At 47.4% G+C, this 25,000-nt stretch overlaps 1 protein-coding gene across 1 annotated transcript in view; it reads right to left on the bottom strand.

The window, feature by feature from the left end:
* scarb2b (scavenger receptor class B, member 2b) overlaps positions 1-22,530 on the bottom strand; it is a 29,605-nt gene extending 7,075 nt beyond the window's left edge. Inside the window, exons 1-8 of the mRNA XM_080509637.1 lie at positions 22,133-22,530; positions 14,941-15,098; positions 12,954-13,101; positions 12,600-12,791; positions 11,694-11,785; positions 10,445-10,564; positions 5,664-5,842; positions 384-502 (exon numbers count right to left, since the gene is read on the bottom strand). Of these exons, the coding sequence (XP_080365763.1) occupies positions 384-502; positions 5,664-5,842; positions 10,445-10,564; positions 11,694-11,785; positions 12,600-12,791; positions 12,954-13,101; positions 14,941-15,098; positions 22,133-22,255 (1,131 nt within the window). The 5' untranslated portion in view covers positions 22,256-22,530. The remainder of the gene's footprint in view (positions 1-383; positions 503-5,663; positions 5,843-10,444; positions 10,565-11,693; positions 11,786-12,599; positions 12,792-12,953; positions 13,102-14,940; positions 15,099-22,132) is intronic.
* Between the last annotated feature and the right edge of the window lie 2,470 nt (positions 22,531-25,000).

Raw genomic sequence — 25,000 nt, 5'->3', positions numbered from 1 at the left:
AAAAAAAAAGAAACGCTTGTATCGATAAAACGACTCCGTTGGAAAATGTTCAGCAACTGTAAACGGATAAAGATCTAAAGAGGCTAAAATAGCCAAGATGTATAAAATGACGACAGCTGGAATATAAATAAATAAATAAATAAATAACGATATTTAATGAAAAAATATCAAAATTTTACCTTCATTAATTCAACCTGATTTTTTTTGTACGTGTAGCAAACTTTAATTTATTAATTTATTTAATGATGAATAACTGGTCCAGAACCAACGGCTCTGAGGAGCAGTACCCCACAGTGACCAGCAGGAGGCGCCACAGGCCAGGCTTCAGGTCTCTGGCTGCCAGCAGGTAACAGAAGAACAGTTTTTTTTTTTAAAAGTTTCACCGGGTTCAGGTCCAGGAAGGTCTGGTGGCTCGTCCTCTCCGGCATCATGCCCTCCACGGCAGACGGGTACTTGGAGTCGGCCAGGTAGAAGTGAGGGAAGGAGGCCACGACGGGCGCACCTGGGGGCGGAGCCAAAGCCAACAAGACACGCCCATCAACCCGTCGTCAAGTGTGAAACACTCACAAACTCCCAAACCCGTTTAAAAAGATACACGAATAGATGTTACACAGATTTTCTACCATTACTTAAAAAATTTACATTTAAAAAATCAGTTTGTGAATAAATACTTTGAAATAAACACTTTGAAGTAAACACTGAAATAAATATTTTGAAATAAATACTTTGAAATAAACACTTTGAAATAGACACTTTGAAATAAATACTTTGAAATAAACACTGAAATAAACGCTTTGAAATAAATGCTTTGAAATAAACACTTTGAAATAAAGACTTTGAAATAAATATTTTGAAATAAACACTTTGAAATAAATACTTTGAAATAAACACTGAAATAAACGCTTTGAAATAAATGCTTTGAAATAAATACTTTGAAATAAACAATTTGAAATAAATACTTTGAAATAAACGCTTTGAAATAAATGCTTTGAAATAAACACTTTATAATAAACACTGAAATAAATACTTTGAAATAAATACTTTGAAATAGACACTTTGAAATAAACACTTTGAAATAAATACTTTGAAATAAATACTTTGTATTTGAAAACAAAATAGGTTTTTTTAACCATTTCGTCGCAGGTTTAAATCAATTTAATATCTTGTATCAGGCTTGAATTGTAGAAAAGGGAAGTCAAGTTTCTTCTTTCACTCATACAAGTGTGTGTGTGTGTGTGTGTGTGTGTGTGTGTGTGTGTGTGTGTGTGTGTGTGTGTGTGTGTGTGTGTGTGTGTGTGTGTGTGTGGAGACATGTTGCCAAACACGAGCAGGAAAACGGTCACCTCTGCTCCACTTCACCGGCTCCTCACAGATACTTGAGTACTACTGGAAGAGAGAATACTCGTCCACAGATACTCGAGTACTACTGGAGGAGAGAATACTAGTCCACAGATACTCGAGTACTACTGGAAGTGAGAATACTTGTCCACAGATACTCGAGTACTACTGGAAGTGAGAATACTTGTCCACAGATACTCGAGTACTACTGGAAGTGAGAATACTCGTCCACAGATACTCGAGTACTACTGGAAGTGAGAATACTCGTCCACAGATACTCGAGTACTACTGGAAGAGAGAATACTCGTCCACAGATACTCGAGTACTACTGGAAGAGAGTATACTCGTCCACGGACACTAGAGTACTACTGGAAGAGAGTATACTCGTCCACAGATACTCGAGTACTACTGGAAGAGAGAATACTCGTCCACAGATACTCGAGTACTACTGGAAGAGAGTATACTCGTCCACGGATACTAGAGTACTACTGGAAGAGAGTATACTTGTCCACAGATACTCGAGTACTACTGGAAGAGAGAATACTCATCCACAGATACTCGAGTACTACTGGAAGAGAGAATACTCGTCCACAGATACTCGAGTACTACTCTAAGAGAGAATACTCGTCCACAGATACTCGAGTACTACTGGAAGAGAGAATACTCGTCCACAGATACTCGAGTACTATTGGAAGAGAGAATACTCGTCCACAGATACTCAAGTACTACTGGAAGAGAGAATACTCGGCCACAGATACTCGAGTACTACTGGAAGAGAGAATACTCGTCCACAGATACTCGAGTACTACTGGAAGAGAGAATACTCGTCCACAGATACTCGAGTACTACTGGAGGAGAGAATACTCGTCCACAGATACTCGAGTACTACTGGAAGAGAGAATACTCGTCCACAGATACTCGAGTACTACTGGAAGAGAGAATACTCATCCACAGATACTCGAGTACTACTGGAAGTGAGAATACTCGTCCACAGATACTCGAGTACTACTCTAAGAGAGTACTAACAGATTGTTTGTTTGAGCAGATTTTGACCTTGAGGTGTTTTGAAGGTTTGTTTTGTCCTTGGAGGAGGACACACACACACACACACACACACACACACACACACACACACACACACACACACACACACACACACACACACACACACACACACACACACAGTTACTGCCCCAGCAGTGACACTTAATGCCCCAGCAGTGAGACCTACTGCCCCAGCAGTGAGACCTAATGCCCCAGCAGTGAGACCTACTACCCCAGCAGTGAGACTTACTGCCCCAGCAGTGACACTTACTACCCCAGCAGTGACACTTACTACCCCAGCAGTGAGACCTACTACCCCAGCAGTGAGACCTACTGCCCCAGCAGTGAGACTTACTACCCCAGCAGTGACACTTACTACCCCAGCAGTGAGACCTACTACCCCAGCAGTGAGACCTAATGCCCCAGCAGTGAGACCTACTACCCCAGCAGTGAGACCTACTGCCCCAGCAGTGAGACTTACTGCCCCAGCAGTGAGACCTACTACCCCAGCAGTGAGACCTAATGCCCCAGCAGTGAGACTTACTGCCCCAGCAGTGAGACCTACTGCCCCAGCAGTGAGACTTACTACCCCAGCAGTGAGACTTACTGCCCCAGCAGTGAGACTTACTACCCCAGCAGTGAGACCTACTACCCCAGCAGTGAGACTTACTGCCCCAGCAGTGAGACCTAATGCCCCAGCAGTGAGACCTACTGCCCCAGCAGTGAGACTTACTACCCCAGCAGTGAGACCTAATGCCCCAGCAGTGAGACCTACTGCCCCAGCAGTGAGACTTACTACCCCAGCAGTGAGACTTACTACCCCAGCAGTGACACTTACTACCCCAGCAGTGAGACTTACTGCCTCAGCAGTGAGACCTAATGCCCCAGCAGTGAGACCTACTACCCCAGCAGTGAGACCTACTGCCCCAGCAGTGAGACTTACTGCCCCAGCAGTGAGACCTACTGCCCCAGCAGTGAGACCTACTACCCCAGCAGTGAGACCTAATGCCCCAGCAGTGACACTTACTACCCCAGCAGTGAGACCTACTACCCCAGCAGTGAGACCTACTGCCCCAGCAGTGAGACTTACTACCCCAGCAGTGACACTTACTACCCCAGCAGTGAGACCTACTACCCCAGCAGTGAGACCTAATGCCCCAGCAGTGAGACCTACTACCCCAGCAGTGAGACCTACTGCCCCAGCAGTGAGACTTACTGCCCCAGCAGTGAGACCTACTGCCCCAGCAGTGAGACTTACTACCCCAGCAGTGAGACTTACTACCCCAGCAGTGAGACCTACTACCCCAGCAGTGAGACTTACTGCCCCAGCAGTGAGACCTAATGCCCCAGCAGTGAGACCTACTGCCCCAGCAGTGAGACTTACTACCCCAGCAGTGAGACCTAATGCCCCAGCAGTGAGACCTACTGCCCCAGCAGTGAGACTTACTACCCCAGCAGTGAGACTTACTACCCCAGCAGTGACACTTACTACCCCAGCAGTGAGACTTACTGCCTCAGCAGTGAGACCTAATGCCCCAGCAGTGAGACCTACTACCCCAGCAGTGAGACCTACTGCCCCAGCAGTGAGACTTACTGCCCCAGCAGTGAGACCTACTACCCCAGCAGTGAGACCTACTACCCCAGCAGTGAGACCTAATGCCCCAGCAGTGAGACTTACTACCCCAGCAGTGAGACCTACTACCCCAGCAGTGAGACCTACTGCCCCAGCAGTGAGACCTACTACCCCAGCAGTGAGACCTAATGCCCCAGCAGTGAGACTTACTACCCCAGCAGTGAGACCTACTACCCCAGCAGTGAGACCTACTGCCCCAGCAGTGAGACCTACTACCCCAGCAGTGAGACCTACTGCCCCAGCAGTGAGACCTACTACCCCAGCAGTGAGACCTACTGCCCCAGCAGTGAGACTTACTGCCCCAGCAGTGAGACCTAATGCCCCAGCAGTGAGACTTACTACCCCAGCAGTGAGACCTACTACCCCAGCAGTGAGACCTACTGCCCCAGCAGTGAGACTTACTGCCCCAGCAGTGGTATTTACAGTAAACCAGAGGCAGAACAAACCTGGACTTGACAAATGGTGAATGTGGTACAAAGGTAAACCTGGTCGTATTCAAGGGCAGAATCAGGTGACGGGGCTTACTGCCCCCCCCCCCCCACACACACACACACACACACACACACACAGACGGGGTCAGTCGTGGTGAAGCTGAGCAGCAGGACGGAGTCACATGTTGTTGAGGCCAGAGGTTTCAGACGTTTCAGAGGAAGAAGAACTGCTGGAAACTTTATGCCTCTGAGGCACGAGTGGAAACACGACTTTTACTTTGAAACACTCTTACTGCTACTGACAGTTCTGCACATGCTCCGTAGAGCCAATCAGAATCTTCTTACAGTCACTGTAATAATTAACTATCTAACTTGGTGGTTTTATTTTGACAGTCACCATAATAACAATCCAACTTGGTACTTTTATTTTGACAGTCACTGTAATAACAATCCAACTTGGTGGTTGTATTTTGATAGTCACCATAAAAACAATCCAACTTGGGACTTTTATTTTGATAGTCACTGTAATAACAATCCAACTTGGTGGTTTTATTTTGACAGTTACCATAACAACAATCTAACTTGGTACTTTTATTTTGACAGTCACTGTAATAACAATCCAACTTGGTAGTTTTATTTTGACAGTCGCCATAATAACAGTCTAACTTGGTAGTTTTATTTTGACAGTCGCCATAATAACAGTCTACCTTGGTAGTTTTGTTTTGCCAGTCACTGTAATAACAATCCAACTTGGTAGTTTTATTTTGACAGTCGCCATAATAACAGTCTAACTTGGTGGTCTTATTTTGACAGTCACCGTAATAACAAGCCAACTTGGTAGTTTTATTTTGACAGTTACTGTAATAACAATCAACTTGGTGGTCTTATTTTGACAGTCACCATAAAAACAATCTAACTTGGTACTTTTATTTCGAGAGCTGAGAATCAGTGACGTCGCCATTAAAGATAATAAACCAGCATTAAGCCTGAACGCCATGAGGCTAATGAGTTAAAATGGAAGAATACCCAGAATGCAACAGCAGAAGGACAATTTGTTTGGGACCTTTTATTGTATTTTGTCCCACAAGGTTTAAGCAAAAATGACTTCATGTTCAGAGTTTCACCATTTTCCCTCGTAAATGTTTTGTTTTTTGTTTTTGGGCGAAAATATTGTTATTTTCATCACAACAAAGAAAAAGTTCAAAGGGCCGGCGTACCTTTGCGACAGGGGCTGACTTTGAGCAGGCCGGTTCCCAGACACTCCTCAGGCGTGACGCAGAACCCCTCGTTGGCCGGGTTCTCCTCCTTGCTGGCGAAGACGGAGCGCGGCGGCGTGAAGCGGTACGCCGGGATGCCCTTCACCTCCACCTCCTTCTCAAACTCCATGTGGATGGACCTGACGGAGACAGCCGGTCCAGCCGTTAATTCTAAAACCCCGGCTCGTGCCGTCCAACCAACCCCCAACTACAATCTACTGATGCTAGCACCGGGAGGAGCAGGGCCATAGACCTATAGAACTAGAAGATACTGATGTTAGCAGCAGGAGGAGCGGGGCCATAGACCTATAGAACTAGAATCTACGACGCTAGCACCGGGAGGAGCAGGGCCATAGACCTATAGAACTAGAATCTACTGATGCTAGCAGCAGGAGGAGCAGGGCCATCATAGACCTATAGAACTAGAAGCTACTGACGGAGCAGGGCCATAGACCTATAGAACTAGAAGCTACTGATGCTAGCAGCAGGAGGAGCAGGGCCATAGACCTATAGAACTAGAATCTACTGATGCTAGCAGCAGGAGGTGCAGGGCCATCATAGACCTATAGAACTAGAAGCTACTGACGCGAGCAGGAGGAGCAGGGCCATCATAGACCTATAGAACTAGAATCTACTGACGCTAGCAGCGGGAGGGGGAAGGTTTTTTCTTTTCTTTTTAAATTTTTTCTTTCTTTCCTTGTTTTGGCTTTTCTGTGCTTCTTTACTGTTTGATCATGAGAACTTCAATGTCAGGCCGTTTGCTATTCTACCTATTACCACAGCGTTGTTCTGTTCTTCACATTGAAAATTCATAAATATTAAAAAAACCAAAAAAAAAACCAAAAGCAAACTGCTAAAAGGTTCAAAATGTATAAAAATGCTGGGAAAAAAAGGTGTGAAACCACAAAAACCAGGGGGAAAAACAGCTTGAAACGCGACGAAATGTTTATTATCTTAACTTGTAGCTGAAACTTGATAAACTAGAACGTTAAGCTCTGATGTCAGATCAGCTGTTTCCCTCTGGTCCTGAAGGAGGGAGGATTGATCGATGGAGAGAGAGAGAGAGAGAGAGAGAGAGAGAGAGAGAGAGAGAGAGAGCATCAACTTTTAATGATGTTTTAATCCTCGTTGGGGTTTTTTTTTTCTCCACGGCTTCCCAGAGAAGCGTCTCTTTGTGCGGAACTCGTCCTCCTTGTGTGTCCAAACGTCCAATTCCCGTCCAGGGAATCCCGGCGTCCCGCAGGCAGGACAAAGCGCTCCACACACTCCCCCCGCCAACTGGCTCTTCCCGACGCAGCCCAACCCGTCCTGCTCCAGGACTGTACCGACCTTTCCCTTGACCCCCCGAGCAGCCCGGCCCTGTTGTCCCCCCCCCCCCCTACCCCCACTCCCACCACTGAGTCTCAATTCATTCCAGACCGGCTCAGCAGAGATAAAGCTCACGTCACTCCCCTCCTCAAGTTCCCACCGACAAAAACAGCCGATTCTTCCCCTTTGCAACACGTCCGACCTCGAAAACGAAGATAACGGAGCTCGCCGGGTTGTAAACAGCTGAGAAATAAAAGTGCTTTTTGTTTTTTTTAACATTTGAACCCATTTTGCTTTTCTCTTGGCGGATTTCGCCAATTTACCGTTCGCTCCAGACCATTTTCGGGCTGTACGGCTCGCGCCGAGCCAATCGGGCCACTAGGTGTCACCGTACGGCAACAGAAACGTGCTACGGTGACGTGTAGCGGCACGTAGATGTTAACAGTCGATGCGTCACGGCCGATCAGCGCCGCCATCTTGGGGAGGTCAACATAAAGACCCCAGGCGAGAAAATGAAGCTTCATTTATTTATTATGTTCATATTATGTTGATTATTGTGAAGCACTTTGCGCAAAACAAGTATTCTGAAAAGCTCCATATAAATAAAGTTATTATTATATTACTATTATTATTAATATTATTATCATCATTATTAATATTATTATTAATATTATTATTATTATCATTATTATTATTAGTAGTAGTAATATTATTATTATTATTACCAGGGTTGGGAAGGTTACTTGAAAACCTACCCTAAGTACTAAATTAAAAAAGTAACTTCCCAGAGTAATTTTAGTTACTTTTGGATGACTTCACCAGCAAACATAAAAAATTAAAGACAACAAATAATAGAGTGTCGTCGGCACAGTGTGTCGACACGAGACGTTTCTTCAGGCGAGCCAAGACGAGAGCGTCTGGCTGCGGTATCCATGGCAACGCCACAGTTACCGGTAAACGGTGTGTCGTCACCCGGAAGCGTCAGGAAATTCTCGCGATGCCATTTCTACTTTATTCCATCTGATTTTCTATTGTAATCCCACTTTTTATATCCCAATATGCCTGTAATGAGATTACACTTTTTTTTTTAATGTATTTTTTTTTGTATCCTACTTACGTAACGCCGTCACAAGTAGACTGTTACCCAACCCATGATGATCGTTATCGCTCATGTATAGACTTTAAAACAAGATGGCGGCGTTGGGAGTGACTGACGTGTTGGAAGATTTAGCGTCTCTCTCTCTCTCTCTCTCTCTCTCTCGCTCTCTCTCTCTCTCTCTCTCTGCTGAAGTGCTTAACCTAACAAGATGTTTCCACGCTGACAGGATGTCGCCCTACATTCCCCCCCCCGGCCCTCAGAGGAAGCAGGAGTCTTCCCTTCATTCATTTGCGACACTCGACAGATAAGTGGGTGAAAGTGCTCGGCAAATATTTGAGGGGAAAGTTTTTTTTGACAGACTTCCAATCCGAGTCAAAGGTAAAGCGGCTGCATGAGAACGGGACGTCCAACCAGAATCCATCCTTGGCTGCAATTTCTAGTTTTTAGGTCAAAGTGCTGTTGAAATGAAATGGGTTTTTTTTTTTTTGCGAAATCGAACCCAGAGGAGTTTCTTTTAACACATTCTCAACATGCAGCTTGTGAAATCTGGAAATGAGCCTTAAAGTCCGAGTGAAATGAAAATTCGACTTCCAAGGGGACATAGGGACATTTTTTATGCCAACAGGCCTAACCCTAACCCTAACCCTAAAATGTTAAAACACGGCAATCTGCGAGAAAATAGCCGATAAACTTGATCGTCTACTAGCCGCCCGAGCTAGCGGGTCCCGCTAGCCGCCCCGAGCTAGCGGCTCCCGCCGCCCGTGCTCCTTTCCTCCTCCCTCGGTCTCTTCCAGGCTCAATCTTTCATCAAGGCTCATAAAACGCCGACTATAACTTCAAAACACTGTAAAAATGACGATATTTAAGAGGAAAACAAGCCGATATAAACACAACAGATCGAGATCTGCACAACTCGTGACGTCACACATAGGCTCCACCCACAATGGCCCACGAAGAAGAAGGATTCCCCCAATTTCGTCGGCTGGAGATTCAAGATTCAAATAACTTTGTTATGCAACAACAGTGGTGGGGCAGAGTCGGAGGAACCTTACAAGTAGAACCACAACTAGCGTTTTTTTTTACAAAGTAGCGTGTTACAGTTCACTGGGACTTTAAAACCCAAGAAGTGAGACTTGTACTATCAACCCTTTACATTCCAGCCCCATGACGGGACGGAGCGTCTTTCCAGACTGCAGCGCCACCATCAGGGCGTCATGACAACGACCACAGCAGATATAAAAATCACATTTCCACAATTAGACGATCGAGTTCATGACCGAACTCCACAAAACGCTTCCTCGTCACATTTTTGATGCAAGATTTGCAGAAAGTTTCCAAACGAATCAGCTGGAATCAGCAGGAATTTGAATGTGAAAGCTGACGGGGGCAGATTCACACTAAAAACAACCTCTGAGTCGCCGAACTTCAACATTGAAACGTCTGCAGTTTTTTTTTCTTTCGGAGGCGGTTGGAGGTTTTTCACACTACTGTATTTTCTGCACTATAAAGCACCTGAATTGAAGCCGCAACTGCAAAATGTAACCAAAAAAACCAAACAAAACATATATAAGACGCAGGTGTAGCAGGGCAATAATTTCACTGCAGGAACGTGGGGATTCCTCATATTTTCATTCATCCTCGCAAATCTGTCTTTCATAGTGCTGAGAGATTCCTGCACACAGGCTGTGTTGTGCCTCGTGCTCCTGCTGCGAAGCTGCAGACAGACAGAGACACATTCTGAGAAGGATTTGTTTTAATTTAACTTTCTTTTTTTTTAATTTAAACTGGGTGTTTGTCTTTATTTTTAAGAGAAACCTGGCAGGAGTTCATTATACCCGGTGCGTAATGACAGTATCTTTACCTTCGCCGACAAGGTTACACTTTCGTCTGCATGTATATATTTTTATTTATTGATTTCTATGAGTTTTTCCAACTTTTTGCAAAAAACTACTCACCTGAATCACTTTTTCTTTGTGTGAAAATAGAGACACTTTCGTCACGTGTGCTTTATGCCACTTCAAATTAAAACCTTTAAAGTTTACATTTAAAGGTCATCATGGTCGCCAGTTGGCCCACTGGGGGCTGCATGTGGACTAAAACTGTGTTTGACACCTCCGGTTTAAACTCCCCGTTTGTTGTTTTGATGCTTTGATGCTTTGATGCTTTTGACTTTGTGTGTGATACAAACACAAAGAGGAGAAAAGTGGCGCCAGTGTGTTAAAGTGGAGTTTTGTAAAAGCAGAGCAGAGCTTCCCTGGATAAAGTTGCTGATACAGATGGACTGAGGTGTGAAGCATGGGGGCGGCCATGTTGGAGGCGGGGCGCCGCGGCGTACCTGCACAGGTCGGGGGTGAAGACGTAGATCCGCTCCTTCTTGTCCAGCAGCGGGTGGAAGGCGCTTCCGTCGGACCCGTTGATGGAGTTGCTTTGGTTTGAAGACCAGAAGGTCAGCTGGCTGCAAGACAACACAGGGGGGTGGGGGGTGGGGGGGTGGGGGTGTTATTTCTCCCCAGATGTGTGTCATACTGGTAATCCATCACCGCTGGCAGGAGACGTGAAGACTGATACTCTATTTTGTCTTCTTTTGGACTCATTCAGAGTTTAACCTTTTGTTTTTTTAAGGACAGCAAAATGGCCAGGAAGTGGGGGAAATCTGGGGTGAGGGGGCGTGGCCTCTGAGTTCACGCAGCTTCTTCTCTGGGCCCACGTTAACACGAACCGGGTTTTTCCACAAAAACGGATATCCCAGCCCCCCCACCCCCCCAAAAAAAATCCACATTTCCAGCTGGTTCAGAGCTGCTATGAGCAGCCAGACCTGTAGGGGGCAGTGTGACAAGAAGCATGACGCCACGATTACCAACGAGATGCAAAACCACCGCCTCCACTCCTCCAGATGCAAACGGAGACACCGAGTGTTTCTAACTCTCCATGTGGGCGGAGCTTTCTTGGCGTAGAGACGTTTGTAAATACCCGGTATACGAGACTTGTTCTTTTTCCCTTTGGACCGTGAATAATGACGCAATTTCCTGCCGTTTCCATGGAAACAGACACGATATGCAGAATGTTCTCAGGGTTTAAGACGAGTCTGTGCAGGTTCAGCTATGATGTGAAGAGAACGACCTGGAACCACCCCGTGATTCTTCAGGACAGATTTGTAGGATGTTTGGAATGAGGCACACGGTCCAGATTGACTTTAAATACACATGAAAGAGGAACAACCGTCAAGAGACGTTTTCTCTCAGAACTCCATAATTGCCTCCATCTTAACAGCAGCCAATTACAACGCCACGGTTTCACGATAAAACTTTCTTTCATCTAAAAGTCGCACTTGGAAAGTTCGAGTTTTCCCGGGAGTAGGAGGGTGATCAAAGACTTCAAAGGGGGAACGCGACTATGAAACCTGATAAGAAAGGTTCAAGCAAACAAAGCAAATCCATCCATGAAGCCGTCCAGGATCTGCGGCGTGAAGGAAACACGGCAGCGCAAACTGTTACCGCCACACGGCGCGGCTTTTCAGGAACAGCTTAACCAAAGGTTGAGCAATAAAGTTTTTCTCCGCGTGGTTTCACGTGTGACTGTTTCACCTTTGACCTTTCCATGTCGCCACCCGGCCGTAATCCATGTGGTTCTGCTGTCCCGTGTGGAACACGAACTCTCCGTCGTTGGTTCCGTTTTTCTAAAAACACAAATGGCAAAAACACTCAAAATTAGAGATTCGAAAAATATTCCAAAATGAAGTCTTCCAGTCATCACTATTTATACTCCATATGAGGAAGTGGGGTTTTTTATAATTTTCATTTCTCATCTTGCAAATCGCTTCTCGTTATAGATGGATGACTTCTATAGAAATAAAAATAGATATAAATGTAACCGTCAAAACCAATGTTTGGGTGGAGATTTCCTGTTTTCATTGAGCTGTGAAGTATCTATGGGTGTGTGTGTGTGTGTGTGTGTGTGTGTGTGTGTGTGTGTGTGTGTGTGTGTTTATACTGGCTGAATGAGTATTAATGCAAAACTATATAGATATTAGAGTCTTCATCGCAGTTAGTAGGATATAAAAACAGAATCCTCACTTTAATATTGTCACTTATCCCATAACTTAACCCTAACCCTTAACCCTAGCTCTATCCCTTAACTGGAACTCTTTACCCAAACCTTAACTCTTAACCCTATCCCTTAACCCTATCCTTTAACTCTAACCCTAACCTTAACCCTATCCCGTAACCCTAACCCTTAACCCTAACCCTAACTCTTAACCCTATCCCTTAACACTATCGCTTAACCCTAACCCTTAACCCTAACTGTTAACCCTAACCCTAAATCTTAATCCTAACCCTTAACCCTAACCCTAACTCTTAACCTTAACCCTATCCCTTAACCATAACCCTAACCCTATCCCTTAACCCTAACCCGAACCCTTGTGTCCACCGTGCTGAAGTTTCTTGAGGTTTGCAGTATTTCAGCATCATGGTACCCCGAGCCCTACGTGCCTTGTACATGAGGCCAAAGACCTTCTCCACGTCGGGGCTGGTGGAGGCGATGCGGGACAGCAGGGGGTCCTCGTAGCCCCACAGCAGCTCGTCCACGGTGCGCGTGGTGAAGACGCCGCTCCCGAACGTGTTCATCCAGATGGACACCATGGACGACTTCCAGAAACTCCCCTTCACCTTATTCATGACGGCCTGGGGACGGGAAGCAGAGGTGAGGCGGCGGGCGGTGGTGGGAGGGGCTTCCACATAGGAAGCCGTAAACAAAGAGCAGAAGGAAATACTACAACTTAAAGAGCACACAGTGCACTTTGGTTCCCCCCTGTCCTCGTCCTGCATTACGGTTTGTCCACTCACCCAGGCGGGGATGTTGACGGTGGTGATGTTGTCCTGTGTCGGGTCGCCCACCGACTTCTCTCTCAGGAACACGAAGCTCTTGGTGTTGTAGGCCGACACCATCCTGCCGTCGTCCACCATGCTGACGTTGTCCTTGTACCTGTATTCCCTGGACACACACCGCAGGACACGGTCCCCATTTAATACCCTGCTGGCTCGATTCAGCAGGTCCACGTTTATGGAATTTAATAAGTCCTCAGTATCGACACTCGGCATCGGAAAGTAGCCATCAGTATCGGTACTCAGTATCAGTACTCGGTATCGGCAAGTAGCCATCAGTATCCGCACTCTGTATCAGTACTCGGTATCGGCAAGTAGCCATCACTATTGGTATTCAGTATCAGTACTTGGTATCGGCAAGTAGCCATCACAATTGGTACTCAGTATCAGTACTCGGTATTGGCAAGAAGCCATCGCTATCGGTACTCGGCATCAGTATTCGGTATCGGCAATTAGCCATCACTATCGGTACTCAGTATCAGTACTCGGTATCGGCAAGTAGCCATCAGTATCGGTACTCGGAATCAGTACTCGGTATCGGCAAGCAGCCATCAGTATCGGTACTCGGTATCAGTACTCGGTATCGGCAAGTAGCCATCAGTATCGGTACTCAGTATCAGTACTCGGTATCGGCAAGTAGCCATCAGTATCGGTACTCGGTATCAGTACTCGGCATCGGCAAGTAGCCATCAGTATCGGTACTCGGTATCAGTACTCGGTATCGGCAAGTAGCCATCAGTATCGGTACTTAGCATCAGTACTCGGTATCAGCAAGTAGCCATCAGTATCGGTACTGGGTATCAGTACTCGGTATCGGCAAGTAGCCATCCCTATCGGTACTCGTATTGGTACTCGGTATCGGCAAGTAGCCATCAGTATCGGTACTCGGTATCAGTACTCGGTATCGGCAAGTAGCCATCAGTATAGGTACTCGGTATCAGTACTCGGTATCGGCAAGTAGCCATCAGTATCGGTACTCGGTATCAGTACTCGGTATCGGCAAGTAGCCATCAGTATCGGTACTCAGAATCAGTACTCGGTATCGGCAAGTAGCCATCGCTATCGATACTCAATATCAGTACTCTGTATCGGCAAGTAGCCATCAGTATCGGTACTGGGTATCGCTGCATCTCTACTCATATTCAGATCGTCGCATCAACAAATAATTAAAGGGACGAGATTAAAAATAAAAAGATATTTTTTAAAAACCCACAATCGTTGTATGAAGATTAATAAACATTAATTTAAGCAGCTTGATTATAAAAAAACGACCACCAGTACGTCTGACAAAGTGATGAAGTTCTCTGGTAGTAATGTCGTTTAGTCAATAAGTCTATTAGCCAACTGTTTCCTCTTCGAACAATCTCCATCGGATTCTCGGCTGCCAACGTTTTTATTAAAGTCTGTTAGTTTTCCCTTCATCCTTTGTTCTCAAACTGTCTATCGGTGAGGAGGATTTAATAGAAGTCTCCTGTTTGCTCTTATTTCTGTTTTATAATCGCACTTTATGCAAATAAAGAACAAAAAGCTCATTAAAAAGTGAGGCTAAACTCAATAAAGGCAGCGTTTCCTGAAGTCAAAGTCCCACAGCGATGCAACCTTCTGCACACAAAACCAGGTTTCATGTGACTCTTATGACTCAACGCTTCCGTTTGAGATTAGCTACCGGTGGCGAGGTGCCGAGTCTCTCCTTTATCGCTGGACCTTGATATTTACTGACGCTTCGGCGGCGGCGGGTGGAGTTCGGAGAGCGCCATCGCAGCGATGGAGGCGATCGGTAGAACTGGCGGCGGACAGGAGGCGTCGCATGACACTTGTTGTCTCGCACAATGGAAGCTGATAACGGCGGATAATCACCGGATGTTTGATAAAGTAAGAGTGAAGAGAAAGGAGGTGGAGGAAATGGTGGAGGAAAGACGGGAATGAAAGAGAAGGTGCAGTGACGTACCTGTAGGTGTAGGGTCCCACCTGGTCCACCTGGGGCTTGGCCCCCTCCAGGAACTCCTTCACGTTGGTCACGTTGAAGAAGAAGAACTCCATGTAGACGGGAGGCGGCGGCGCCTTCCAGGACTGGAACACCCGGCTGCCCTCCACCAGGACGATCTCCTGTCCACACGGAACCAACGCGCCTTTAACTGCCGGCGGCCAGGACCGGATCGCAGCGGGTCCAGGACCGGATCGCAGCGGGTCCAGGACCGGATCGCAGCGGGTCCAGGACCGGATCGCAGCGGGTCCGGGACTGGATCACAAAGCAACCGGATCGCAATGAGTCCAGGACCGGATCGCAACGAGACCAGGACCGGATCACAAAGCAACTGGATCGCAACGAGTCCAGGACCGGATAGCAGCGGATCCACGACCGGATCGCAGCGAGTCCAGGACCGGATCGCAGCGAGTCCAGGACCGGATCGAAGCGAGTCCAGGACCGGATCGAAGCGAGTCCAGGACCGGATCGCAGCGAGTCCAGGACCGGATCGAAGCGAGTCCAGGACCGGATCGAAGCGAGTCCAGGACCGGATCGCAGCGGGTCCAGGACCGGATAGCAGCGAATCCACGACCGGATCGCAGCGGGTCCAGGACCGGATCGCAGCGGGTCCAGGACCGGATCGCAGCGAGTCCAGGACCGGATCGAAGCGAGTCCAGGACCGGATCGCAGCGAGTCCAGGACCGGATAGCAGCGAATCCATGACCGGATCGCAGCGAGTCCAGGACCGGATCGCAGCGAGTCCAGGACCGGATAGCAGCGAATCCACGACCGGATCGCAGCGAGTCCAGGACCGGATCGCAGCGAGTCCAGGACCGGATCGAAGCGAGTCCAGGACCGGATCGCAGCGGGTCCAGGACCGGATAGCAGCGAATCCACGACCGGATCGCAGCGGGTCCAGGACCGGATCGCAGCGGGTCCAGGACCGGATCGCAGCGGGTCCAGGACCGGATCGCAGCGAGTCCAGGACCGGACCGAAGCGAGTCCAGGACCGGATCGCAGCGAGTCCAGGACTGGATCGCAGCGGGTCCAGAACCAGATCGCAGCGAGTCCAGGACCGGATCGCAATGAGTCCGGGACCGGATCGCAGCGAGTCCGGGACCGGATCGCAGCGGGTCCGGGACCGGATCGAAGCGGGTCCAGGACCGGATCGCAGCGAGTCCAGGACCGGATCGAAGCGAGTCCAGGACCGGATCGCAGCGGGTCCAGGACCGGATAGCAGCGAATCCACGACCGGATCGCAGCGGGTCCAGGACCGGATCGCAGCGGGTCCAGAACCGGATCGCAGCGGGTCCAGGACCGGATCGCAGCGAGTCCAGGACCGGATCGAAGTGAGTCCAGGACCGGATCGCAGCGAGTCCAGGACCGGATAGCAGCGAATCCATGACCGGATCGCAGCGAGTCCAGGACCGGATCGCAGCGGGTCCAGGACCGGATCGCAGCGGGTCCAGGACCGGATCGCAGCGAGTCCAGGACCGGATCGAAGCGAGTCCAGGACCGGATCGCAGCGAATCCATGACCGGATCGCAGCGAGTCCAGGACCGGATCGCAGCGAGTCCAGGACCGGATCGCAGCGAGTCCAGGACCGGATCGCAGCGAGTCCAGGACCGGATAGCAGCGAATCCATGACCGGATCGCAGCGGGTCCAGGACCGGATCGCAGCAAGTCCAGAACGAGATCGCAGCGAGTCCAGGACCGGATCGCAATGAGTCCGGGACCGGATCGCAATGAGTCCGGGACCGGATCGCAGCAACTCCAAGACCGTATCACAATGTGACCTGATCGCAACGCGTCTAGAACCGGATCACAACGTGTCCAGGACCGGATCACAATGCATCCCGGACCGGATCACAACATGACCGGATCACAATGCGACCATAAACATATATAAAAATATCTTGTAACGTAGTAGTGAATATATAAACTGTACTTCCATTTCTGCCAGACGTGCTGCACTCAATCTTTTGAAAACAAGAACTAAATAAAACACAATAAGAAGTAAATATACTTCACTATAAATACTTTGATGAATTTTTTCCAAAATAAACTGTTGAGAGTTTAAGTGTGGATTCACGGAGGATAAAGTTTGGAGTTCCTCGCTGAACTCGCCGCCTCCGACTCCCGTTCATCGATCCGACAACATCATACAACATCTGTGTCCGTGGGACGACGGCCACCGGAGGCTCGTTTCCATGACGACGCTGCTCCGAGGCTCTAAAATCACAACCTCTTGTCTTCCAGGGTGCAACTTTCTGACTCCGTCTCCATGGAAACGAGGTGGGGGAGGAAGGGGAGACGCAACTTTCCAAAAATGCTGGTGCGACTTACAAAAAGCAAACAACGGCGCCTCCTAGTGGTCGTCGTGGAAACGACATGGTTCTCAGCCTTCCTGCCGTTTCCATGGAAAAGTTCACTCTTTTCAAAACGTCGCTGCGTTAAAACACAAAAACTTCCATAAAAGTGCGACCCCATAAGTTTAAGACGACCGTCTGTTGACGTGGTGCGAAAGAAACTGATGCCGTTTACTCTCACAACCAACCGCGGTACTTTTACTGGTAATTGAAGTACTAGAACTACAAGCCTGGAGGAGAGGGAAGTGTGTTTCAGTGTGAGAAAACAACCTGCAGAACAACCCTCCCCCCTACCCCCCTCCCCCCGGCGGGGGGTCGCGGGGGGGAAGCCGGCCTCTGAATGGTGCGAGGGGGGAGACCCCCGTCCGCCGCCCCATTGTGGACGGTTGCCGTTGACGACGGGCCTGGTCATGTGACGCCGGGAGCCCCCGGTGCCCGGACCCTTAATGATCTGAGCCGCATTCCTCGGGCGGAGCGCCGGGAGCGCCGGAGAGCAAGGTTCTCACAAACAGAATGTCAGAACCTCTCTCGGGGGGCGAATGAGTCCCGACGTGGGCCAGGAATCTTCCCTGATTCCAATTTTTTTTTTTTTTTTTTTAAACCGACGGAAGGATGGATGAAAGGGAGGGGATTCAAAGGAGGATGAAAGGGAGGGATCTCACTCTGAGAGGGAGAGCTCACTGTCGTCGAAGTTGACGGCGAGCAGAACACGCCACGGTCCAAAGCCCCTCCCCCCCCAACTCCCCCTTCCCCCATTTTCCCGGAGAGACAAAAGTTTCGCCGGAGTAGCCAAGGACAATAAAGCTGTCGCCTTAGATTTGGGGAAGGGGGGGGGGGAAATCACGCTCGCCGCGTCCTGCTTTCATGCCTCCAACAATCAGTGCAGCGACGTTCCCAGCACGCCGTGGGGCGGGGTGGGGGGGTGGGGGGGGGGAAATAATGCATGGAATAACAGGAACGGGGGGCCCGCCTTATCTCCACGGTGCTCGCCCGGCCCTCTCTCACCACTCCCTGTACAACAACACATGGGGCAGGTGGGAACACAAACAGCCGGGAGCTTTGATGTGGAGATGCTAGCGTACGTCCAGCGGCGCGGCGAGAGGCCGTCGGTTCAAGTCCTGCAGCCGCGGCGCCGCGGCCTTACTGTTGTTTTCTGGAGCCGCTAGATTTCAAGTTAAAGTCCTTTGGGTTTGGACAAAACGGGGTCGAAGGGACGGGATTGTGATGTTTGGTCGTTTGTAATGTTTGCGTGGAGGTTGCTAGGCAACGGCGACCACGTTTCAACTGAAACCCTCATCATCAGTACTGCAGAAACGTTCATTCACTCACCAATCTGAGCATTGGGTGGTTGTTACGGTGCCTGTCAAAATAAAAGTACCAAGTTGGATTGTTATTACGGTGACTATCAAAATAAAAGAACCAAGTTGGATTGTTATTACGGTGACTGTCAAAATAAAAGAACCAAGTTGGATTGATATTACGATGACTATCAAAATAAAAGAACCAAGTTGGATTGTTATTACGGTGACTGTCAAAATAAAAGAACCAAGTTGGATTGTTATTACGGTGACTATCAAAATAAAAGAACCAAGTTGGATTGTTATTACGATGACTATCAAAATAAAAGTACCAAGTTGGATTGTTATTGCGGTGACTGTCAAAATAAAAGTACCAAGTTGGATTGTTATTGCGGTGACTGTCAAAATAAAAGTACCAAGTTGGATTGATATTACCGTGACAATACCGTCAAAATAAAAGCACCGAGTCCAGGAGAACCTGGACTGGGAGTCGCGACACCACGGAGCCAAAGTTTGTTCTGAGTGGCTCTACTGAGCATGTGCAGAACGACTCGTTGCGCCGCCCACGGCGAGCATGTGGAGCAGCAGCATTTCGGAAAAGTTGTGTTTTGCCCGTTTCCACGGAGACGGAGTTGAAACATTTTTCACCCTGGAAGCCGTTTTCAAATAGTCTCTGAGCCCCGGGGAGGATCCATGTGGGGGGAGCCAAGGGGGAGGAGCCATGGGGGGTGGGGCCATTGGGGAGGAGCCATGGGGGGGAGGAGCCATGGGGGGGGAGGAGCCATGGGAGAGGATCCAGGAGCAACCGGGGTAAGGCAGTAACAGGGTACGACCGCAGTCGAGGTGACTCACCCCGTGGGAGCCACGCCCTCGCCGAGAGCCAGGCTCCTTCAAAGTAAAATGAAGAAACTGGGCGCCGGAAAGGAGCAGCAGCAGTAAAAGGGGTGAACCTTGAGTTCAGCGCCACGTGAAGCCAGAGCAACACGCCGGCGGGTAAACAAAGCCGTTCACATGAACCCCATTCCTCCGTCCAAACAGAAACATCTGGAAGACGTGGAAACATCTCAGCGGGCGAAGCGGAGCGTCAGAGGAAGGAAACGCCACTCCAGCAAAAAAGATAAATACATCTCGCTTCAGCTTCAGTTTCCATCTGTTGAACCCCCCCCAACCCCCCCCAACCCCCCCCCAAAACCCCCCCGCCCCCGCAGACTACCGGTAACCAACAACTCTCCCCCAAAGCCTCCTGACCTCCATTCCATGTCCACAATCAATCCATCATAAGCTCCTCACTTCAAAATAAAAGAGCAGAAACTCTGTATTTTCCTTCTCTGGCGTCTGAAGTCGATCAAACTGAGCGTGTGCAGAAGGACGGGTCACTGCAGCCACAAGAAATAAAGAATAAAGAATAAAGAAACAAGAATAAAGAATAAAGAATAAAGAATAAAGAAACAAGAATAAAGAATAAAGAATAAAGAATAAAGAAACAAGAATAAAGAATAAAGAATAAAGAATAAAGAATAACGAAACAAGAATAAAGAATAAAGAAACAAGAATAAAGAATAAAGAAACAAGAATAAAGAAACAAGAATAAAGAAACAAGAATAAAGAAAAAAGAATAAAGAAACAAGAAACAAGAATAAAGAATAAAGAATAAAGAATAAAGAATAAAGAATAAAGAATAAAGAATAAAGAATAAAGAATAAAGAATAAAGAATAAAGAATAAAGAACGAGTTTCTGTGTTTCTGTGAGACTCAAACTGTTTTTCCTCCAGCTGAGTCTTAAAATACCAAAACAACCACACTGCTCTTATTCTGGGACGTGGGAATGTTCCTGGAATGTTCCTGGAATGTTCCTGGAATGTTTCTGGAATGTTTCTGCAATGTTCCTGGGAATGTTCCTGGAATGTTCCTGAAATGTTCCTGGCATGTTTCTGCAATGTTCCTGGAATGTTTCTGTAATGTTCCTGGGAATGATCCTGGAATGTTCCGGGGAATGTTCCTGGAATGTTCCTGGCAGTGTTTCTGGGAGTGTTCCTCGAATGTTTCTGCAATTTTCCTGGGAATGATCCTGGAATGTTCCTGGGAGTGTTCCTGGAAGGTTTCTGCAATGTTCCTGCAATGTTCCCGGGAATCTTCCCGGGAATGTTCCTGCAATGTTGGTGGGAATGTTCCTGGGAGTGTTCCTGGAATGTTTCTGGGAATGTTCCAGCAATGTTGGTGGGAATGTTCCCGGGAATGTTCCTGCAATGTTGGTGGGAATGTTCCCGGGAATGTTCCTGCAATGTTGGTGGGAATGTTCCCGGGAATGTTCCTGGGAGTGTTTCTGCAATGTTCCTGCAATGTTGGTGGGAATGTTCCTGGGAGTGTTTATGGGAATGTTCCTGGAATGTTTCTGCAATGTTGGTGGGAATGTTCCTGGGAGTGTTCCTGGAATGTTTCTGGGAATGTTCCAGCAATGTTGGTGGGAATGTTCCCGGGAATGTTCCTGCAATGTTGGTGGGAATGTTCCCGGGAATGTTCCTGGGAGTGTTTCTGCAATGTTCCTGCAATGTTGGTGGGAATGTTCCTGGGAGTGTTTATGGGAATGTTCCTGGAATGTTTCTGCAATGTTGGTGGGAATGTTCCTGGGAGTGTTCCTGGAATGTTTCTGGGAATGTTCCAGCAATGTTGGTGGGAATGTTCCCGGGAATGTTCCTGCAATGTTGGTGGGAATGTTCCCGGGAATGTTCCTGGGAGTGTTTCTGCAATGTTCCTGCAATGTTGGTGGGAATGTTCCTGGGAGTGTTTATGGGAATGTTCCTGGAATGTTTCTGCAATGTTGGTGGGAATGTTCCTGGGAGTGTTACTGGAATGTTTCTGCAATCTTCCTGGGAATGTTCCTGGAATGTTCCTGCAACGTTAGTGGGAATGTTCCTAGGAATGTTTCTGGGAGTGTTACTGGAGTGAGTCTCATCCTGTTGTAATTATAAACTCACATGTTAGAAAACAACAAGTTTAATCCAGAATGTTTGCTGAGAATCAAACACGACTTAGAGGAAGAGAAAGGGTGTGTGTGTGTGTGTGTGTGTGTGTGTGTGTGTGTGTGTGTGTGTGTGTGTGTGGGTGGGTGGGTGGGTGTGTGTGGGTGTGTGTGTGTGTGTGGGGGGGTTATCAAGAGCTTCTCCTTTTCCAGTGAAACGTTCCGAGTTTCAAACTGACTCAGAACACACGCTGGAGTGTTTTTCAAAATAAGAGTCGTGGGAGTGAAATCTGACCACGCGCGCGGATGGTCAGATGTGTCCACATCTGCACGCGGCCACACAGAAACTCGTCTTTCTCACGTCCCGCACACAGTGGAGGGTTTGTTAGTGGAACCGGCGGAGCTCAGCTCGTCACTGTGGTCTCTTGGTTTCCACTTCCAAACAAGGAGGAGGGGAAACAACAACAACAAAAACAACAACAACAACAACAATAAAACGCCGTAAATCAGTCGTTCCTCGTCGGATGAGCGGCTTGCGTTCTGCCTACCTTCTTCAGGCGGTTGTGCATCACCGTGCGGAAGACTTGCGCCACCATGAGCGCGACCCCGACCACCAGCAGATGCGCGCAGACGATCCCCACCGCGTAAACGACGCACGACCTGCGCGTCATGTTCGCAGGTGCGGATGGAAAAGATCAACCCTTTTCCTCTCAGAAAGAAAAAAAAAACAAAACAGGTCCGATCCCAACTTTTTCTTTTTTTTTCAATGTTGTGTTGAAAACTTTCAGGAAAGTTTCCTCCGACCCTCCGGGAAGTAACGGTTCACGGTTCCCACGGGTTCCCCAGAGCGCGTTGAAGTGACGGATCGGTCCGAGCAACACGAGGCTCACCCTCCTCCTGTCGGTGAGCGGGGTGGAGTGGGGTGGTGGTGGTGGTGGTGGTTGGGGGTGGGGGTGGGGGGGGGGGACGGCGAGAAGTGTGCCACGCTGTATTTGTAGCGGGCCACCGAGCCCGATCGCCCTCCCTCCGCGCGCGGGGCCGTGATTGGTCGCGGCGGCGTCGCGTGCGTCGGGCTGCGCCTTCGCCCGCCCGTAACTCTACCCTGACCTCGAATGCCCCCCCCCCCCCCCCCCCACTCAGCCGAGGCACGTGGAGATCACCCCCCCCCCCCCCCCCCCCCACCCGGACGCACAGTAAAGGGAGTGAAAGTCACCATCAGGTCGTGTTTTATTTTGGAGAGCTGCTTGTATTCCGGGAGGTCGACCCGAGGACACCCAGCGGCGCGCCTGACGTCATCGCCAGGGTCACCCTTCTACTCCTCACGCGACACTTTCCGCTGTCAGATCACCCCCACATGAGAGGCAGAAGACACATTCCACCCCCCCCCCCCCCCCCCCCCACACACACACACACACACACACACACACCCACTCACCCGCAAAGTCCCGCAACGGGTGTTTTCTCCGTCACCCCCCCATATTGAAATACAGAATTTGTGTTCATTAATAACAAGCAAAAACAAAACAAATACAACAAATAATAGATAATTGATGTATTTTAAGCAAAAATAAATAAATAAAAAATAAATAAATTATCCTAATAATAATAAATTAGGCTAAATGACCTTGTCTTATTAATATTGTCAATGTGAGCACAATTTATTATTATTTTTTATTATTATTATTGTTAATTGTTTGCTTTTCCTGTGCTTTTTTAAAAATTAATTTTTATAAAAAAAATGTTTTATTGTGTTGGTGTTGCTGTTTTGTTCTTTCTTTGTGTTTACTGTCAAGAAGAAAAACGGAAAAATGAAAATAAAGAGTTAAACAAAAAAAAGAAATACAGAATTTACACACTGATAATGACGTCAAAAAGTCCCTATTTTAGGCCGATCATGTCAAATAAGTCTGATTTTCTACGTTGTTTTACTTGTCGAACTAAAATAAAAGTCCTCCGTTGTGTTATTTTGAAGGTTTCGGGTGTCAAAGTGTTGGAAAAACACTTTGTCATCATTGCGTCATGTTTGGGGCGACGGCCTCGGGTGCTGCTGCCAACCCCACTACATGTTCTTAATCTGTTCATTAACCCCCCCCCCCCCCCACCCCCTCACCCTCCACCTAACCCCGCCCCCCCCTCACCCCCCTCCACCTAACCCCATCCCCCCTACCCAGATAGAGAGAGAGAGAGATAGATAGACAGAGAGAGAGAGAGATAGATAGATAGATAGATAGAGAGAGAGACAGAGAGATAGATAGATAGATAGAGAGATAGATAGATAGATAGATAGATAGATAGATAGAGAGAGAGAGAGAGAGAGAGAGAGAGAGAGAGAGAGATAGATAGAGAGAGAGATAGAGAGATAGTATAGATAGATAGAGAGAGAGAGAGAGATAGATAGAGAGAGAGATAGATAGAGAGAGAGATAGATAGAGAGAGAGAGATAGATAGAGAGAGAGATAGATAGAGAGATAGAGAGATAGAGAGATAGATAGATAGATAGAGAGATAGAGAGATAGTATAGATAGATAGAGAGAGAGAGAGATAGATAGAGAGAGAGATAGATAGATAGAGAGATAGATAGAGAGAGAGAGATAGATAGAGAGAGAGATAGATAGATAGATAGATAGAGATAGATAGATAGATAGAGAGATAGAGAGATAGATAGATAGATAGAGAGATAGAGAGATAGATAGATAGAGAGATAGATACATAGATAGAGAGATAGAGAGATAGATAGATAGATAGATACATAGATAGAGAGATAGAGAGATAGATAGATAGATAGATAGATACATAGATAGAGAGATAGAGAGATAGATAGAGAGATAGAGAGATAGAGAGATAGATAGATAGAGAGATAGATACATAGATAGAGAGATAGAGAGATAGATAGATAGATAGATACATAGATAGAGAGATAGAGAGATAGATAGATAGATAGATAGATAGATAGATAGATAGATAGATAGATAGATAGAGAGATAGATAGAGAGATAGAGAGATAGATAGATAGATAAATAGATAGAGAGATAGATAGAGAGATAGAGAGATAGAGAGATAGATAGAGAGATAGATAGATAGATAGAGAGATAGATAGATAGATCAATTAAAGGCACAAAATTGAGAAAACAATTGCTAAAATTACAAGAAACATTGGTAAAACATTTAAAAAACATTTAAAAAAACTTACAGTGACGAGAATTTCTAAAAGAAACAAAAGCTTAGAAATGAAAGGAAAACTTGCAAAACTGATTTAACAAAACAACAACGTGGTTAAAACATCTAAAATGTAAATATAAATAAAAAATGTCTAAAAATACTGAAAAAAGCAGCTCGAAACCACTCAAATCAGGTGCGAAAACGGATGAAAATGCAGTGAAATTGTAATTGAAAGTACATCTTTGCGCTGTTTTTAA

Source organism: Blennius ocellaris (assembly GCF_963422515.1).
Source record: "Blennius ocellaris genome assembly, chromosome: 15".
Classification (NCBI taxonomy): Eukaryota; Metazoa; Chordata; class Actinopteri; order Blenniiformes; family Blenniidae; genus Blennius; species Blennius ocellaris.
Note: the sequence above shows the minus strand (reverse complement) of the source record. Positions and strands in the feature narration are given on the sequence as shown.